Source organism: Xenopus laevis, chromosome 9_10L (genome assembly GCF_017654675.1).
Source record: "Xenopus laevis strain J_2021 chromosome 9_10L, Xenopus_laevis_v10.1, whole genome shotgun sequence".
NCBI lineage: Eukaryota > Metazoa > Chordata > Amphibia > Anura > Pipidae > Xenopus > Xenopus laevis.
The window spans coordinates 83,006,411-83,025,727 of record NC_054387.1 but is presented as its reverse complement, the minus strand read 5'-3'; the positions used below and the strand labels follow the sequence as shown (position 1 = coordinate 83,025,727).

Genomic DNA, 19,317 nt, shown 5'->3' with positions numbered 1-19,317 from the left:
TGGATGGCGTCTCTACTGGCATTACACAAAAACATTTCTTGTAACACTGGAGCCAGCAGACTGACTCCTAATTTGTTCAAATAATTTACTAGCAGACATACTCTGGGCAACATGACTCACGGTTGTGTCCATTAGAATTCACATGCCTGAGAATATTGCCCTCTCCTGCGACACTCTGTCCCATTGTCAATTAGACAGGCAGCAAGATCTATAGCTGAAGATAAGACTAAGCCCCTTTATTATTCTTACTAGTATGCATTTTCTTTATTTAACACTTAAATATTCTGGAGTACTATACAAAGGTGTTCATCATTCCTTTATATGTGAATCAGGGATATATAGAAGGAAGAGACAAAAATAAGCAAATAGAAAGGGATTGACCAACCAAATTCAATAAAAAAACTGCAAGATTCGGGACATTAAGGACAGGACCACATGCAGGAGTCAGTCATACACCATGGCACTGATATAGCTTGCTCCAGTCAGTTACAGTAGGCAGCATTAGGTCCAGGAGCAGAGCTGGGCTGTATTTATAGCTTGTCCAGCCTACAAAGATGATGCTTGTCTTTGTGAAACATGTCAACACCCATTTTAAATCCTAAATGGATTATTATCCTTAATCATAAACCACACAAGATAATTGACCAGTAATTGTGTAAGATTTGGACTATATGGTAAATACAACTATGGATTAATCAGACCATTAAATATGGATGGAGCCCAGCAATGTTCAGCTTTAAATCAACTAGGAGTGGGTCAGGTTGTACCTGCAAGTAAGCTCCAGGACATGAATATGGTTAAACTCATTGTAATAAGCATACCATATTTCCTCACTGGTTGCAAACTCTTTACGCATGTTAAACAGGTATGGGGCTGAAGTTCTCTTGTATTTCTTAGATAACTGTAGACGTGACCATCTGACCTGCTCAGTGCATTCTGTGGGACCTTTAAGGCAGAACAGACATTGGGGGGAATGAGAAAGAACTGTAACAATATGGTCAGATTTTGGAATTCTTTGTCACTGCGCCCATTTCCTGGCATAGACTTGAAAGTTATTTAGAAATAAATCCAATGCATTTAGCATAAATGGGATGTGGATTGGTAAAAAAGAACAAAAAGTAACCATGTTTCAGCTGAATAAATAAACTAGTATGTTCAGGCATGTAGAGGACATCAGGAGGATAGTGGGGATTCAATGCTAGGGCTCCCTTTGGAAATCTGAAATTCAATGGGAACCAAATGTGTTTTGGCTACCAAATAATAATACAGGTATGGGATCCATCATTTGGAAACCTGTTATCCAGAAAGTGGTCTCCCATAGACTCCATTTTATCCAAATAATCCAGATTTTTAAAAATTATTTATTTTTCTATGTGATAATAAAATTGTACATTGTACTTGATCCAGACCAATATATAATCAATCCTTATTGGAAGCAAAGCCATCTTATTTGGTTTATTTAATGTTTACATGATTTTCTAGTAGGCTTAGGGTATGAAGATCCAAATGACAGAAAGATCTGTTGTCCTTAAAACTTCCGGTCCAAAGCATTCTAGATAACAGGTCCCATACCTGTAGTAAAATAAATGTTATAAGTGGGAGTTACATTCTTTTTATTCTTCTATAATTGGTCAATAAAATTTGTTGGCTTAGGCTATTCTGCACAGAGTGCCGTTCTTACCCACATATCTGTGCTTAATCCTTGCAATGAGATCAGGGAGCAGCCATTTTGCCCTTGGCAAAAACATTATTCAAAGAACAGTGCCCTCCGGAGGCCAAATTATCCTGAAAGAACAGTAGAATGCTTGCTTTGTTTTACTGAGCAATAACACAATAGCATTTTATAAATCCATAATTGGTCAGTATGTCACTTATATTTTACATGGTTTCCTATAGAGCAGGAGTGCCCATACTTTACTAATGCGAGGTCTACGTTTAGTGATGTTGTCCGATCACAATCTACATCCATAAAAGCATTGTTAGCATTCGGTTCCATGGAAAATATTACTTAAATATTATATTGATTTATGAGAGCATTTCTATTGTTATATTTAATAAACAACTATTTCTTATGTAACATTAACAGAATAAATATCTGAAATAAAGCAGGAGGGTGATTTAGACAAGCTGTTTGTTGAGATCTACTGATCACCAGCGAAAGGTCTATTGCTAGATCCCGATCTACCTTTTGGGCACTCCTGCTATAGAGGTTCCTATACAGTATTTTTCTAGATATAGGATTTGACTGAAACTGCTAGAGAATCTCTGGTATATGTTACATGGCCAATAGTGGGATTTAGTTTCATTCATGGTCCAGAGAACTTTTGTAACATCTTCTGTCAGATCAATATAGTGGTTTTATGAAAATTCTTATTTGATAAATGACACCCCTTATACAAGAGGATGGGAAAGCCCCTCACACATAAACGCTACACTCCCTATGACAACACAAAGCTCCTAATTCCAATTTATAGGCTTCATTTCTGGGACAGGTTTATGTAACTTTGAAAGAAAAATTGCCAAAGCCTTTTACTGATGGAGTCCCAAAGGCTTCCTTATCAGATGGTAACCTGACCCATGCAGTGCCTTATTGAATTATAATCATTAGAAACTTTTCACCACGTTAAAGCCTGGTTTTAGATCAAGTTTTCAAGGCATCTCGTATGTTACCTCCTGGGATCAGCTCTGCTCCAGCGGTTTGTAGAGCCTGAGATCAGAACATAAGGGGCTTTGTATTGGACACTGATATTAAAGCACAAACTGGCAGTGTCAGATTCAATTAACTCTGCAGAGCTGTGCCACATACTGACTGCAGTGGAATCCTAAACTATAGCACTCTAGATATTAAACGACAACTCCCAGCATTCACCACTCTGCAGATACACAAAGGGTTAGTATCGTTTTTGGATGTGAGGGACTGAAATACTTTGAAATATATTAATGGACATTTCAGTCTTATTTTATTCCTTTTGGGGATATGGGAATCACGTTTGTTAGAATTCTAGTGATTGCCGAATTTTTCCCGTTTCGCTGAAAAATTTGCGAATTTCCCGCAAAATTGGCGACAATTCTGACCCCATTAAACTCAATGGGCACCTAGAATTGTTGCTGGCGTTGGAATTGTCACCGGCATCGGAATTGTCTCTGGTGTCAAAAATATTTTGACGCCAACTAATTTTTGCAGCAATTCCACTAATTTATTTGCCAGCGGCAAAACGCATAAATTCGCCATGAATTTGCGCCTGGCGAATAAATTCGCCCATCACTATAGAATTCTGATTTAAGATGTTGGCGCTAATCACACGCTGCAATTAGTTTTCCTTTGGGTGAAGACGAGGCGATCAGTCGCCAGGCGACCAAATCTCCCCAAAACGCCCAGTGTGGCCTTACCCGTAACAGTTATATTTTGATATGTTGTTGGTTTTCTAATTAACTTCTTGTTCAGCAGCTTTGCAGTTACTAATTTCAGCAGCTATCAGTTTGATAAGGTCCAATTTAATTCCAGGGCCATCAGCAACCTCTGCCCTTCTGGTTGAGTCAACAAGAACAAGTTAGAAACATGTTAATAAACGAATGGGAGGTGATTATACACCCGTGCATTGCTAAAGATTAGATGCAATTTGCCTGGTACTGGCTTGGGTATACATTTTATGGTCTGCCTTTGGGAAAGCAATGATTTATCAGGGATAATGCCAAGGTGACAAAAGTTTAATAAAAATGAGGAAAAAGCTATAATGCAAGAACATCTACATTTCCCCAGCTATGCTTTGCTGCAGGATATGTCTGGTACATGTGTGAGTGAAGGCTTCAATCTGATGGACATGGTTAATTCGACTCCAGGTACACAGAATGTTTGGTCCTGGTGAGAAAAGATTTTATTTGGCACAAGATCTGGGTGGCCAAATTGGGCAAAGATGAACTTGTTTGTTTCCCAGCTTTAAGGCAGAGAGACACGCAGTGATTCGCATTAGTTGCCCGGCAACAAATCTCCTCTTCTTTGGGGCGACTAATCTCCCCGAACTGCTTCCATTGCCTTCCTGCCGGCTAGAATCTAAATAGCTGGTGGGATGGCACTCGGAACGCTTAGTTTTTCGATGTCGTCCGTAGTTGCCTCACGAGGAAACTTCGGACGACTTTGGAAAACGAAGTGCTCCGAGTGCCATCCAGTCGGCAATTTGCAGTCTAGCCGGTGGGAAGGCAGTTCGGTGAGATTAGTCACCCCGAAGAAGATGAGAATCGCACCGTGTGTCTCTGCACTTACAGTAACAAATTTAGAGTAACTATAGTTATCAACTAATACAGGAATTTCAAACTGGGTCACATATCATTACTTGTTTCCAAACATAACAACAATACTTACCTGATCCCTAGAAAAAAGTTACAGAAACAGTAACAAGATTCATATGGAGGAACTAGCATGAGCTGAACCGGCACCCTATAACAATGCTTCCTTCTAAACATTATTTTATTATTACTGGGACTTTATGAAGTGCACATATATTTTGTGGCACAAAATACAATTGGTAGGAAAAGGCAGTAGAGAGCATCCCCCTGGTACATGTTCTGTTTACTTCAGCATGTTATATGTTTAAATATTCATAAATGGTCGGTCTGCTGAAGGCAGGTGTAACTACACACCATTGTGTTTGCTCAAGTTATGCGAATAGAAGTGTGTAGTACTGACACCTCAGGGCCCAGCAGGGGACATGCTGTTAGTATACACTTACATTTGTTATTCCCAGCATGCCTGCCACCTTACATATACCTGCAATGGATTATGTCACACAAGGAATGTTGCCTCAGCAGTTAAATAAAAAAATAAACTTTCAGCGTCAAAACACCACACCATCTTAGTTTTACAAACTATTACATGCCATTCATTATAGAGGGAACAGACACCCCGGCTGCTGGGGGCCACAAGAATACAGAGGACCCAGTTGGAGCCCAGGCTATTGGGCAAATTCATTATATGCATTTGTGATAGATAATCTTCTACAAGGTATGAGGCTCAAAAAAATATCTCCTAGCAATCCCACTACTTATAGACACAATATTTGTCTCATAATAATTTACCCATAATAATATCAGTGGATTTATAATTCCTTACAAGAATTATTCTGTTTTTACCTGTGATCCCTTACCATTCCTGCAATGCATTTTGCTGTTTTTTGGTCAAAATAAATATTGGAAGTGTTTTGAATAAGAGGCACTTTTAGATACAAACCAAGGGTGCAGAAAACAAAATAGGGACAATATAGTTTGTGTCAGCATTTTCAGCTTCAGTACCCATTATATTGGTATGGGAATATGCTTCAGGGAAATCAGAATTCTTCTTGTCTATGGACAGGCACAGCAGGTACCTAAAAAGAGAAGGGCAGTATGTTATGTGAAGGGGCAAATGTAACTGGATACCACCGCTCTCCAGTTTCAGATAAAACTACAACCCTGAGCATCATATTCATACTCTGTATCCCTATATTCATCTCTGGATATCTGTGGCATACTCCACCCTTTAGGCTACTTGTGCCAGGCCGAGGAGAGGATTTCACCTGGTCCAAATACAGTTCACTGGGAAACAGCCATTTATTGTTGGGGTCATTTATTTATTGTTACTGGCTCAGTCCAACCCACCCAATGGCTGCCTACAAAAATTGAACTAATACTACCTAGACACACATGGTGCACAATAATAAACCCTGTGGCTCATTAAATAATTAAAGGGTATTTGGATTTAGTTTCACTAGTACAAAAGCACATTTTTGTAGCTTGCACAGAGGTCATCAAGATGGGTATTTGCTTCAGAGAACCTGTATCTATCAAACATTGTGATGAGTAATGTTCTGTACATGACCTCAGTAGTTAGCCAGTGTGCCAGAACACCTACTGTGAGCGCTCTCCTTTCATACAGAGCCCAATTGGCAAGTGTGATGATGGGAGCAAGTAGCTGCTGCTGCCCAGCATGGGACATTGGCACTCATTGTCAGAAGGAGAAGTGAAGCAAAGAGGACATTGTGTGTAAATGACCCCCAGTGAATAGTGGGAGCAGTGACATTAGCAAACTACCTGCTGCAATCCCACAGTGAGTAGTGTGCCCAGTAATAATATCACTGTTGCACTAGAACAGCATGGACATAATACAGCAAGGCCGTTTCTTTGGGCAGGTGTGATCAGAAGTGAATGTGGCAGTTGCTCAGAGGGTACAGGGGTTCGTGTCCCAATCAGACCAGTTCCCTACTAGTAATTCAGTTCAATGACACATAACTCCTATGAGAAAACATCCAGCCAAGTACAAACTAACAGACGTGTTTCATGGCAATATCAACCGGCAGCGCTTCAAGATTGTGCTGGACTTCAACAGTCAGCGCAGCCCAATTGTCCAACTGGCCGCTGAGACTCCGACGTTCCAGGTTGTAGCTTAGAACTTTGTAAAAACTTCCACAAGCAACGTTGTGCCCTTCCACCACTGTCCTGCCCATCTCCAGTGACTCTCCATCCACGCACTTCTCACTGCAGCCCGTGTCCACTCGGTGTAACCGGCAGCTTCTCCCCTCCTACTCTTATCAGATTTGGGCTGTAGCACCCGATCCCCAGGGAGGAGTCGTTGAACTATATTGCGTGCTGCCCTACTTAGCAGGCATGGCCGGCCGTGCGCTACAACTCCCCCTAGCGGCGCACTGCTGCATCTTTATATATAGAGGCAAGGCAAGCTCGCGGCTCAAACGCACGGGAAACTAACAAGTGAGAAGTCGTGTGGGAACCTGCGCCCTAGAGTCAAGCAGCGGGGTAAGAGATGGGTTCTAAAGGTGGGATGGGGGCAAGTCATTCATTTAATATCTTTATTAACGCAGAGAGAACTTACTGTCATTAGACTGGTAAAAAACGAGAAGCGGGACAGGGGGGATTCTGGGGGCATTAGGGATGCCGAACGGTACCAACTCTCAGCGCTGAAGGGGCATTTAATAGTTACACTTAGATTTTTATGTGAATGTCATGAGATGGTTAATTCCTGCTGTAAATTATAAGTATGTAACTCTATATAACACTGGCATGCACATATCTCCCATCACAGCTATATTACACAATACCATATACCCTGCTCTGTACCAAATATATCCCCTATACAAAATATGATAGAACCCCTACACACCAACTCAACTTGCCCAAATATGCCCTCTGTACAACACAACATGAGATACCAATATGCCTGTGTACCCCTGTCTGATATAGCCCTATATAGAAGTATAGTATGTATATACCATAAAGAATAGGACTTCTAGCTCTTAAACACAGTTGCTGCAGTTCCATCAATACACGCTGCTGTAGTATGGGTGAAAGAGTGTAAGCTCTTCGTTTCAATCATCGCTGCCTCATGCTTTTTTTAATGTAGGAGTATTTTTCGCTTACTTTGTTGTGTGTGTTGTAATGTGTGTACCAACAAGTTAGTACATGCTATACAGGTGTTGTACTGTATCATATATATATATATTCATTAGTTAAGGGATGCTAGGTATTGTTCAATAACAGCTGAGGGCAAGTTAATATACTAATAATGTATGGCTTTATATATATATATATATATATATATATATATATATATAATATATATATATATATATATATATATATATATATATATATATATATATATATATATATATATATATATGCTCAGTGATGTCCTTGTAGTTTACAGCAGTTCCATATTTTCCCTCTCTAAATATATATGCAAGTTGTTAACTTTAAGCATCTACCTACTATATTTTGCTGTACCCCTGATGTCTGATTGCCCTGCAGGCACTTTGTGAAGTAATGCTGCAGATGTAAATACTTTTAGACACATATCATTGAATTGATTGTTTGCGTGTTGGCAGTTTCTTGCTGATCTTCTGGTTTTTGTCATTATGGAAGAAATAGGATTCAAACAAGACTAGAAAGTGCAGTTTATTAATCTGCTTGGAAAGTGTGACTGCATTGATGCTGAACTAAGTTATATAATGTATTCTCATGTTATCTCATTGATATCATTATCTGTTAGTGACCGTGGGGGAAACCTCGGTGACGTTGTGGGTATCTCCGAGTAAAGTTGTGCAGCTGACACCCAGCTATGCTATACTGCACTTTATTGCTCTCTTAGATGTCTGTCTGCGTTGCGTGTGCACAGCTGTCTCTTACTGATGGGCACTGCCACTTTTCCCAGACATTTATATTGCTGCATGGTGCTATATGTCTGCTTGTGTGGCTTTTAAAGAAACAAAACACAAGTTGGGGAGATCTGAATCCATAACAAAGTGCTTGCAAAATTGGTCTGATCTCTCTATGATCCCCTGTGCTTGGGCATATAGCTGCTGCATGCAGGCAGGAGGGCATTTAATGCTAACATTGATTAGAATTGGATTAAAAGATGTAAAGGGTAGTAGCACTGTGTGAATACTCAAGTGTACCTTATCCCTGTTGCAACTCTGCTGTACCTGTGTGAGAAAGGTGCCTCCTTTTTTTTTTTTTTTTACAAATCCACTTGCAAAACAGGATGAATGCTGTAATTATTATTTGCATTAATGCCTAAATTACCCCCATTCCCATTTCATGTCAGGCAGAACAAAGACATCACAGGACAGACAGTGACTTTCAAAGAATAGTGACTGATAAGAAAACATACAGGATTCACTGCCATTGAAAGTCACAATTACAATATGCTAATAATAAATTTGTGCACATAATAAGTGCCGGGACCTGTGTCTCCAAGCAATTTGATGGTTTGTTTAAAGGTTACAGAATCCACTAAAAGAGTCTCCTCTGTCCTGATCCAGTGAGTCTTAGTTATCATTTCCTTTTTTAGTACTTGATACTTTCTTGGCCATTTGTATACTCATATTTCCATTTTTCCATATTGCACTAATGTTTCCTATTGCACTAATGTAATCTATCCATGTGTATAAGTGTGCGTAAGTGTGTTTAGCAAAGCATCGCGGTCTCCTTGTGGCGCTGGCCTGTTAATATCCCTTGTGCCTGACCCCTGGATACCAGGTCACCCAATACACTGTGAATGTTTAACCTCTTCTTTGGCAACATGAACCACACGTTAACCCTGTCAGTGATGTTTTGGAATGCGCTGCCAATTAAATACATGTCCACCGTAACCTCTTTAGTTGTGTTAGTGCTCCCCGTCTGTAACTATTTAACTGTTTCGTTCTCCTTGGGCATGAAAGTATCAAGCGTGCCTATATTTATATAGCAAAATACATGTATATCAAATGGGGGAATTTTAATTCAAAAGTTCAAAAGACCTGTGGGTGGTTTGAACTGTAGTGTATACCTCAAGGATGTCAAATCTCTAAACCCCTGAGCAGGACTCCCAGCATCCTTCAGAGATTGTGGGTCACAACCTGTGGTGGGGTGCAATGCTTGGTTTAAAAGATTTTGCCAAGAATTCTTTTTTTTTTTTGTTGCAGATAGTGTGCGACAGAGCTGTCTGGCAAAGACGGAGTCAAGTGAACCTGTGTGTTCTGCAGCTATAATCTTAGTGACTAAATATTTGCACAGGTAGAATGGGGTAGGGGCAATGTGTTGCTTTTATATGATAAGGTTTGTTTGTGGCATTTGTTGGGGGGGCCTACACTCCCACTCTTCCAGGTATTCACTAAATTATTTATTCATCTAAGAATTGACACAGAATTGCATAGAAAGAGGCATATTGTCCCAATGAGGCATGGGTAGCTATTGTATTAGTTGGGCAGAAGGCAAATAAGTTTCATGTACCTGTAATTGAGTTATTGGGTAGTAACATTTAGAAGCTCTAGGGTTCTTAGAACCCTGTTGTACCTTAAAGGGAGATCTAAAACTAAAAATAAAATGTCGCCTAATGAAAGTAATATAGTTTTTAACAACTCATCTTTACAGTTGTTTATGAAAGCAGTATTGACCTCTCCCTTTCTACCGTTTCTATGACTTTTAAAACCATGTAGCAGAAGCCAGGTGATAAAAAAAGACCTGTGAAGTATGCAAGACTTCTGCTACAAAACTGCTTTTAACAGCATTTGCATTTATTGTATATTTAAGTGAATGTATTTGGAAAATTTGCTTATAGTTACTTTTTCTTACATTAGTAAGAATGTATTACATTAGTAACTTGAGTTTACATCCCCTTTAATACTAATGCACAAATGTATCATTTGCAGCAGTATATCTCTGCTAAGGGCCTTCATGTAAACAAAGTTTTATGAGCTCGTTTTAGAGTTTATTCTTTTCCTGTTTACATTACATTCATTTCTGTATTATGTAGTCGTATCAAAACAGTGTTGGTCAGTAACTAAGGATATACATGGCTAGATAAATTCAGCCAACTGCCTAAGCTAAGCCACATTTCCCATCACCCTGAGTCAGCTCTTGGCTAAAGTGGAAGATACAAATAATATCTCTAACTGGGACTTGTAACTTTGCATTAATTTATTAATAATAATGACCTCCTGATCATGTCAGATGTAATATATTGGTTTAAGTATCCTCCTACTTAAGATAGTAAATATAAAAACAGCTAGCTGAAAAGACTCTGTCTCTGTATCTACAGTGGCACCCCTGATAGTAAGACTGTTGGTACATCCTCTGCTCCCAAGTTTTGTGCAGTGGTGGGTCCAAGTCAGCTCAGAATGGTTCCAGCAGAGCCACTGTAACTGCCTGTACTATGTTGTATACAGGGGACGGGGCAATAAAGACATTAATGCACACATTAGGCAGGTAAATGCTGTAAATAATAATGTTACCCCAGAAATGGATCAACTAGCAGTTAAGCAGGTGTATATAGACTTAAAAGGCTGAACTTGATGGATGTGTGTCTTTCAACCTGACACTATTATTTTCTCTAACCACCTCTGGCAAGAAGATGCTTGTCTTTTTGTTGAAGATGTAACACAGGATCTCTGTAATATTGGCCACACGTGCAACTTACTGATTTAAATCCCAAAAAACAAGTCTATTGCTTTTAATATGTTGCTGCTGGGTTTCCAAACGTAAGGGCCTAACTTTGAAAAGGGGCTTGGGCCAGTCCTGATTTGCCTGACCACATATTGGAAATAAAATTGTTATAACAATACTTCCACATATATATGTTTCTTTCTAACCAACCCAAAATGTCTGGAAATCTCAGTTTCATATCAGGTGTATTATAATGGACCCCATTCCATTTATATTGCCCTTAATAGACAAGTTAAGTGTTATAGGTTTCTGTGGGCATATGGGTGAGTGCTACCCATTTATCAACCCTGGCAGGGCTTCAGTTGAAATGTCGAAATGCTGCTGGTGTGAATTGCCTTAGCGGGGCAAGAAATACCTGCTCACTCAGTTGCTGCACATGCAGTTTCAGAGCAACAATTTTCTTTCAGTGATTCTAAACACATTATATGTTGTAAATTGCAGAGATCAGCCCAGTTTAAAGCACATTGTAGCTGAGTACTGCTTGCCTTAGATATCAGGACAAAGAAATGTTTTGAAATCAACAAAGCAAAATGCAGTCATTGCACAAAAGCAAAAGAAACCAAGATGCCATAGGGAAGAAATGAAAGTGAGAGAGGGAGGCTGCAGGGGGCAAAGAAGAGAATAGATGTGAGTTTCTATGAGCTGAATTATGGTACAGAACTCCCCAGGGTGCCTTATTACCACAGTTTCTGGGAGGGTCCATGTCCAAAGGGCTGATTCTGACTTTTTCGGGGAAAAAACAGGGAACTTAGAAGGCAGGGGAAAAAGGTGGGTGGAGTGTAACTAACAATGTATTAATTACCCTGTAATGCTGATGTAAAGTGATGTGTAGGAATCAGTGTGTGTGTTGGGGGGGGGTAAACAATTCCTAGATACTTTGCATTCTGAAAACCCCCCTTTGTGTTTTGTATGAGAGGATGTTATTAGAGCCCAAATACAATTACTGTAAACATGGTTTGAACACAGAGCTCTGCAGGCTTATATACACACTATTAATGGTGGTGAGGGACTGCCACTAAGGACACTTTCTGATTTATATTCAAATTCTATGAGCCTCATGTCCCCTAAACCCAATTTCTGCAATCATTTCTGTCAAGTGTTATATTGCTTCAAATATGAGCGCTAGGCTGAAAAGTGCCGCAAAGACATAGCAACAAAGTTGTTCTGACAGATATATTGCAGTTAATAGTGCAGGCTACACAAGCCAATATGGGACATTAATTGTGATGAAATGTTTTCCATATTCTTACCTAATATGTTTGATTACTCATTATAGATGCACACAATACAACCAGAGGTGGGAAGCTGTCCTTAGGGAGTGAGTCCTGTTCTTGATATAGAAAGGGGGGCTCCAATTGCAGAATCACCTGCAGGACTAGGGTTCTAGGTTCAACTCTTAAGCAGGGCACTATCTGCAAGGAGTTTAGAGAGCCAAGCAACAGATACAGCTTGGGACAATGGAGTGAGAGCAATCAGTCTGACCTACTGGACATCACCTCTGCTACCTATAATAGATAAAAGTAGTCCCGTTAGCTTCTATGCCTTTGATTCCCAGGAAGCATTTAATCTCAGTGGTACGCATTCTCCCTGCCTTCATGTGACCATCACCCTAGGCCTCTCCTTAATCTTATTTGGATAAACCTGTTTATGTGGGAATCTTTTGAAGGTAGCAAACGCAATTTGTTCATAGTGAGCTCTTGCTCTCAGATCAGCTTTCTTTTGTCCAGAGATCCATCCATAATCCTTGCCTGTATTGTTCCTGTATTATAGAAGTTTAGGGTTACAAGAGAACTCGCTTAACCTGAATAAACTCTTATTGTTAGTGGCAGTGAAATTGGACCAGGCAATTAATGCAATTTATTTGTAATTGTTCTGTACACAGCTATTGCTTTTCTAAACATTTCCTGACAATTTTCCCTACTGAAGCCAGGGAAGTTACAATTATTACAGTACAGGTGGGGTATTTGGTTCCAGGTGCAGGATGCTTCCTTCCCTGTCTACTCTGGTAAGGCTACTGCTCTGAATAAAACTAGATCATATGGAAATACAGTTAAAGCAACATTTGTTTCCCAGTGATACTTTATATGTACAGCTTACACTGGCATGTCAAATTCACCAGCCTCCAGCGGATGTGAGAGTTGTAATTCACAACAGCTTAAAGGTTCTCAGTTTGACTTCCCTGGCATAATGCCACACGAGGAGTTTTGTAACTGGCTACTTTTGGCTTTTATTGGTTCTTTTTAGACAAGCTACTCTTCTAGTCTTTGTGTCTTTTACTATAGAAAGTATCCAACTTATTTTACCCATCTAAATTTTGTTTTTTTAGAAGTTTTAACAAGTGCCACCAGTTTAAAGCCATTCAAAATGGGTAGATACCTTGCAGCATGCCAAAGCCATGGGAAAGTCACTTAAAATGCTAAGCTAGCCTCTTCTCAGCAGCTGCACTAGCAAATTATCCCTGGGAAATCTCTCAAGATTGCATGGTGCGTTTGGTAGACATATTATACTGATCAATATCTATGAACTATGGATATAGGATGGTCTGTCTTTCATCATCTGTTGATGCCAGCCAGTGAATGATGGATCAGCCCCAGCTCCACTTCACTTTATGCTGTTCTGATCATTTAAGCTGTTGGCCAGAAGAAATGGATCAGTAGAAAGGTAGTCAAATACATATGGTATATGTCCATTCATCCTGCAAGAATAAGATTTGGTTTGTCTCATGAATGTAGAATACTGGAATCATTGAACTCAATGGTTGCCTTAGGTTAATGAAATATACAGGTCTTATTCTATATGGTGTAGAAAGAGCATAAAACGATTCAGAGGCAGACATGGTCGGAATATTCATGAAAGGTTAAGAAGCACCAGGTTTATTTGAAGTGCAAGTATTAAGTAACAATATAGATGTGTTTCAGGGAATATTCTGTACCTCAATCAGACAGTCTGTCTCCTGCATCCAGCTATTTCTTATTCATGGAGGAACATGCTAACATAACAACCAATTGGAAAATGTTTATGTTAAATATATCAATATTTTTATTCTACTTAGATGTGCTTTACTGTACTCTTTTCATCCATGGGAAATCACAGAAAGATTGAAATCTTTTTTCTTTTTCAGGCCAAATAAAGTTTTAATTATGTTTCCTGCCTTATGGCTTCTCCAGATGCCCTGTAGATATATATCACGCATATTTTGCTCTTTCAACACTACACTGCATGCACTGTACCAACGCTTTGGATTTAACCAGACTTGATACTACCATCCTTTAATTGTTCAAAGAATTCCCAAATCAGTGTAATAAACTCACTATGAGAGATTTGGGCTCTAAATCGTATTGGGAGGATTTAATTTTGTTTATGAAAATAACTTTTATGGGTATATGCCCATAGGCATTTAAGCTTTTGCAATACTTAAAAACACAGTGTTGAAAAAAAAAACTCACTTGAGGACCAGATATATCAGTATGAGACCCTTCACTAGGGGAGCGGAAACCTGTAAAGAAACAAAAGGTGACTGAATGGATTCTCAAAGGCTGCATATACTGTATGTAGTTAAAAGGAAAACTCTTACAAAGCCTAATGCATATCATGACAGATGTCACTTACTAATTGGCTTGGCCTATGGGATTGGCTGAATAGCAGTGGTACCTGTGCTAGATGGAAGAATATGTGGCATTACCAACATAACTATGTGTTAACCCTGAACCACCAATCATTCTTTGATCCCAAGAGCACCCATGTAGTCAATGAAAGTATGCCCAAAGTGCCCAAAAATACCCTTGCTCCAAGGAATTACCTGTTTGATAATCTATGGTCTTTCATGCCTTTGATATATTGTAATCAATTGCACAGACAAGCATAGTTTATTAAAAAATCCCCTTAAACAACATTGATGGTAATAATAGAAGATTGTCTGTGTGTGTAAGGTAGGTGGTCCCTGAGCCCATTGTATGGGTAAGGAGTATTGATGTTTTTGAGATCGGTTCTCTAATCCAGGGCTTTTAGGATTTCACATGCTCGCCGATTCTATCACACATATCCCCTTTAAAGTTTTAATCCCCTAAATACAAAGAGCTGCAGAGGAGCAGTTGAGTGTCTGTGTTTAAGGATTAGATGGGCCATTTCAGCATTACCATGATGATTCCATATGCTGTTATGGGCCTTGGCACTTACTTACACAGACTGACTTTTTTATATAGCTGTGGTCACAGGGCTTTATATCAGTCTTGAGGGTTTAAAGATTATGTCAAAGTCCAAGAGAAAAAGAAACCAGGTCACTGTCATAGACATAGGGAGGAGAGTCAGGTCATAGCACACCGAGGGACAATTGTCTCATTTGTACAAATTTTAACACCTACAGACAACGCGTACCTTAACCCTTTCAAATGTATATTACTCCTAGCACCCCCACCAGCTTCACACTTGCTCTGTCACCCACATGTGTTTCTTGTTAGGGGGAAGGGGCATGAGCTGATGCACATGTGGTTAAGGGTTATTAAGCCATCAAAGGGCACACGTAAAAAGCAAAGCAAATCTGGGGTCATTTCAGACTGATTTCCTGTCACCAGCAGGACAGGACAGGAGCACCAACAAACAAGATTTACAAGCTTTTCTGTATACCTCCACACTGGGAGCCCCTAGCTTATTAATGAACTAATTCTTCATTAATATTTAATTTTGCAGCATTGCCTGCAGTATGAAACAACATTATTAACATCAATGTATAAAACGTCAACATATTCTGCAGCATTGTACATTAGAAGGGGGTATACATGAAACATACAAATTACATAAAACAACTGTTCGATACAGGAGGTAAAGAGGGCCCTGCTCGCTAGATGTTACAATCGAAAACATGAGTAACTCTTGGCAGCAAATACATTGATTAAGGATTCAGTGTCCCCTAGAAAATGTACAGCTTGTGTCTAAGGCGTATGCTTTGTGCACATTTTTGAACTTATGATGTGAATATTTAAAATATGCAATTTTGCCACATTTTTAGCAATATCTTGTGGAACACTGCCCAAAATCACTATAGGTACCACTGGCCCAAAGAGTGTGCCACTCACACAAGCCATATTCTTGTGGGTTTACCCATGTGATGGGTCTCTGCCCAATAACAAACCCTTCATTTGATGTATGCTAATACAGTGGATCAATGCAACAATACCCCAACAGATGCCCCATGCAGGCAGAAATACTCACCTCTTTTAACTGAAATATAGCCTGCATTTCCAAAGAACACATATACAGATTTGCATGAAAAAAACTTTGTGACATTTGCTATTTACCATATGCCCAAGGGAAGCAATTATTGGTTGTGTAGCTCACATTCCTGTCAAAAGGCTATAATCCATTATGGCAAGGAACAGAAATGAGCTAGGACCGTAAGATAAATGACTTCCTTTAGATGTTTAAATGCATTCACTAAATGCAATTGGTATCAATAATAATCTGTAAAATATTCTTCTATTTAAACAACATGTATGGAGGCATACAATATCACTTTGTAAATAAAGATTCCTACTCTTAATAAAAACACCAAATAAAAAACAAACAAATACAAAAAGTATTGTAGAAATGATACCTATATTGGCTAACAATAAAAATACATTGCAAGCTTTCGCAGCATGTATCCGAAAGCTTGCAATGTATTTTCATTGTTAGCCAATATAGGTATTACTTCTACAATACTTTTTGTATTTGTTTGTTTTTTAGTTGTTATTTTTGCTACTGGCTAACACGGTTCCACAGTTTTTGTTTTGTGGTACTCATAATAAGAATCCATCCAATAGAATCCAATACATATATCAAATTATACAGATTAAGTACAATAGCTTTGTAGCCAAAAAAGGATCTTTTATCTAAACCTGCCTTTGACCAAGTGAAATCCAGGTATTGGTATTGGCCTTTTGTATAATATGGCTGCGTTGGCAACACATGGTATAATTAGCTGATGCACCCCAGGCAGTTTTGATTCCAGTTGTACTGTAGTGCATATGAATAGGCAGAATTTATAAGCAAGATTGGAGCATTTAACTGCACCCAATGTATGTATTGAATGTTCATTTGTGAGTATTTATCTTCTAATGTTCCTGTTTTTCCCTGCAGGTTGTTTGCAGACATTTCGCAGCAATGAGTGCAGCCGATTTTGCCGCCGCTATGGATTACATGGAAAGTATGAATTCCAGTGATTTCAATCTGAGCTGCTCCAATGGCGACTGCATTATACTGGAGTCCTTATCCTGTCCTAACACGCTGAACAAGAGTGCTCTGCTTTACACACTTGCTATAGTCTACATCTTTATCTTTGTAATGGGACTCCTGGCCAACTCTATGGTGATCTGGCTCAACCTGCAGTCCAAAACTACTGGGTATGAAACTCACCTGTATATTTTCAACTTGGCCATAGCTGATTTATGTGTCCTCCTCACTCTGCCAGTCTGGGTGGTGTCCTTGGTCCAACATAACCAGTGGCCAATGGGTGAGATGACCTGCAAAATTACCCACCTGGTGTTCTCCATTAACCTGTACAGCAGCATCTTCTTTCTTACATGCATGAGTGTTGATCGCTACCTTTGCGTGTCATTAAATGGCACTGCTGGCCAGCGCAGAAGAAAAATCGTACGACGATTAGTTTGTGTCCTTGTCTGGCTTGTTGCCTTTGTTTTCTCCCTTCCAGACACTTACTACTTAAAGACTGTTTCCTCACCTGTTACTAATGAAACCTATTGCCGCTCAATGTACCCTGAGGAAACCTTCAAAGAGTGGCTATTGGGAATGGAGATAGTGTCCATTATGCTGGGATTTGTTATTCCCTTCCCAATAATTGCAATCTTTTATTGCCTACTGGCTTGTACTCTTTCATCTTCTTCGTCTTCTTCCGGGGACCAAGAGAGGAGAATCAGTGGAAGGCTTATTGTTTCTTATGTAGTTGTGTTTATGGTTTGTTGGCTGCCATACCATGCCATGGTCATACTAGACGTTATGTCCTTCCTGCAGCTTATCCCTTTCAGTTGTTTTTTGGATAATTTCTTCTATGCTGCCCTCCACATCACTCAGTGTTACTCCCTGCTCCACTGCTGTATCAACCCAATCCTGTACAGTTTCATCCACCGGAACTATCGCTATGAGATAATGAAAGCCTTTATCTTCCGCTACTCATCAAAGACTGGTCTGACCAAACTTATTGAATCTTCTAAGGTATCTGAAGCAGAATATTCAGCTGTAGACCAAATTCCAAAATGAGGATGTCAATGCCTTACATGGCTGCCTTAGAAATCTCTCTGTCCCACAGTTATATCTGAATGGGGCAACTGGGACCAAAGTGGCTTACATTCCTGCTGATATTATCAGCTGAGAGTGAAATCGTCTTCAAAGCAGTTGCCTACACAGGAGTTGCAGATCACCATGCCATTTATAAGACTTTAGAGGCACTCAAGCAAAGTGAAATATAATCTGCTTGCAAATCATCTTTAGCTGTACTGTACCCTTAACAGGGAGAATAAAGCACTGACACGAGCTTCTGTGAACATATTTCTGTTCATAATTGCCAAGACCAAGCTTCCTTCTTTGCAATAAATAACAGACTAAGCTGACAGAGTAAGTCTCATGTCCCAGTCACTACAAGCACAACTCAAAAGGTATCTCCGCCAAATAGACACAACTGGCAAACGCCCAGTGAATGCGGCATCTTGAGTGCAAGTGTAATCTGTAAATACTGTATGTCAGCCACTGTTGTAATATATGTAATATAAAATGCTTTTTCTAAAGCTCCTATATATATTTTTCTATAGCTTATTGTATTTAAAAGCCATTTTTGTTAATTGGCAGTACTTTGTATTTGAAATTCAAATAGACATATCTATATATCATCTATAAATAATATCTATATTTTTGAAGTGTTTATTATGTTATGTGACAACTGCGATTTTTACTTGTTTCATAATGTCCTTTGATGGTTTTGATATTTACTGAATGCTCTTTTAGCCATTAAAGCATTTCATTAAACCACTTTGATTGCATTGTAAGCTTATTATGGCTGTAACATTGCATTTGCGTGTAAGATTGTGTGTGCGTGGGGGTTATGTCTACATGAGTGTGTGTCTTCTTGAGTGCATCTTTGTCTGCGCAAGTCACTATGCCATGCTACATCAGTGGGTCATTGGCCCTATTGGATCCAGCCTTTGGTTGTGTAAATAATTGGCAAGCTTTGCGCTCATCTTTCTTAAGAAAAAGGGACACTGGACTAACAAAAGGGAAGGCTGGGTAAAGATGAACTTGGAGAATATTATCATTATAAGTACAGCAGACAGTTAAAGGGGTTGTTCACCTTCAAACAACTAG

General features: G+C 39.3%; 1 protein-coding gene across 2 annotated transcripts; it reads left to right on the top strand.

Annotated features, from left to right (window-relative positions):
• Positions 1 to 6,752: 6,752 nt before the first annotated feature.
• ackr3.L (atypical chemokine receptor 3 L homeolog) lies at positions 6,753 to 18,984 on the top strand. Of its 2 annotated transcripts, XM_041575537.1 has the most exons (3): positions 6,766 to 6,783; positions 9,450 to 9,540; positions 17,083 to 18,984. In XM_041575537.1, the coding sequence occupies exon 3, from the start codon at positions 17,107 to 17,109 to the stop codon at positions 18,217 to 18,219; it is 1,113 nt and encodes a 370-aa protein (XP_041431471.1). In that variant the 5' UTR covers positions 6,766 to 6,783; positions 9,450 to 9,540; positions 17,083 to 17,106; the 3' UTR covers positions 18,220 to 18,984.
• The last annotated feature ends 333 nt before the right edge of the window (positions 18,985 to 19,317 follow it).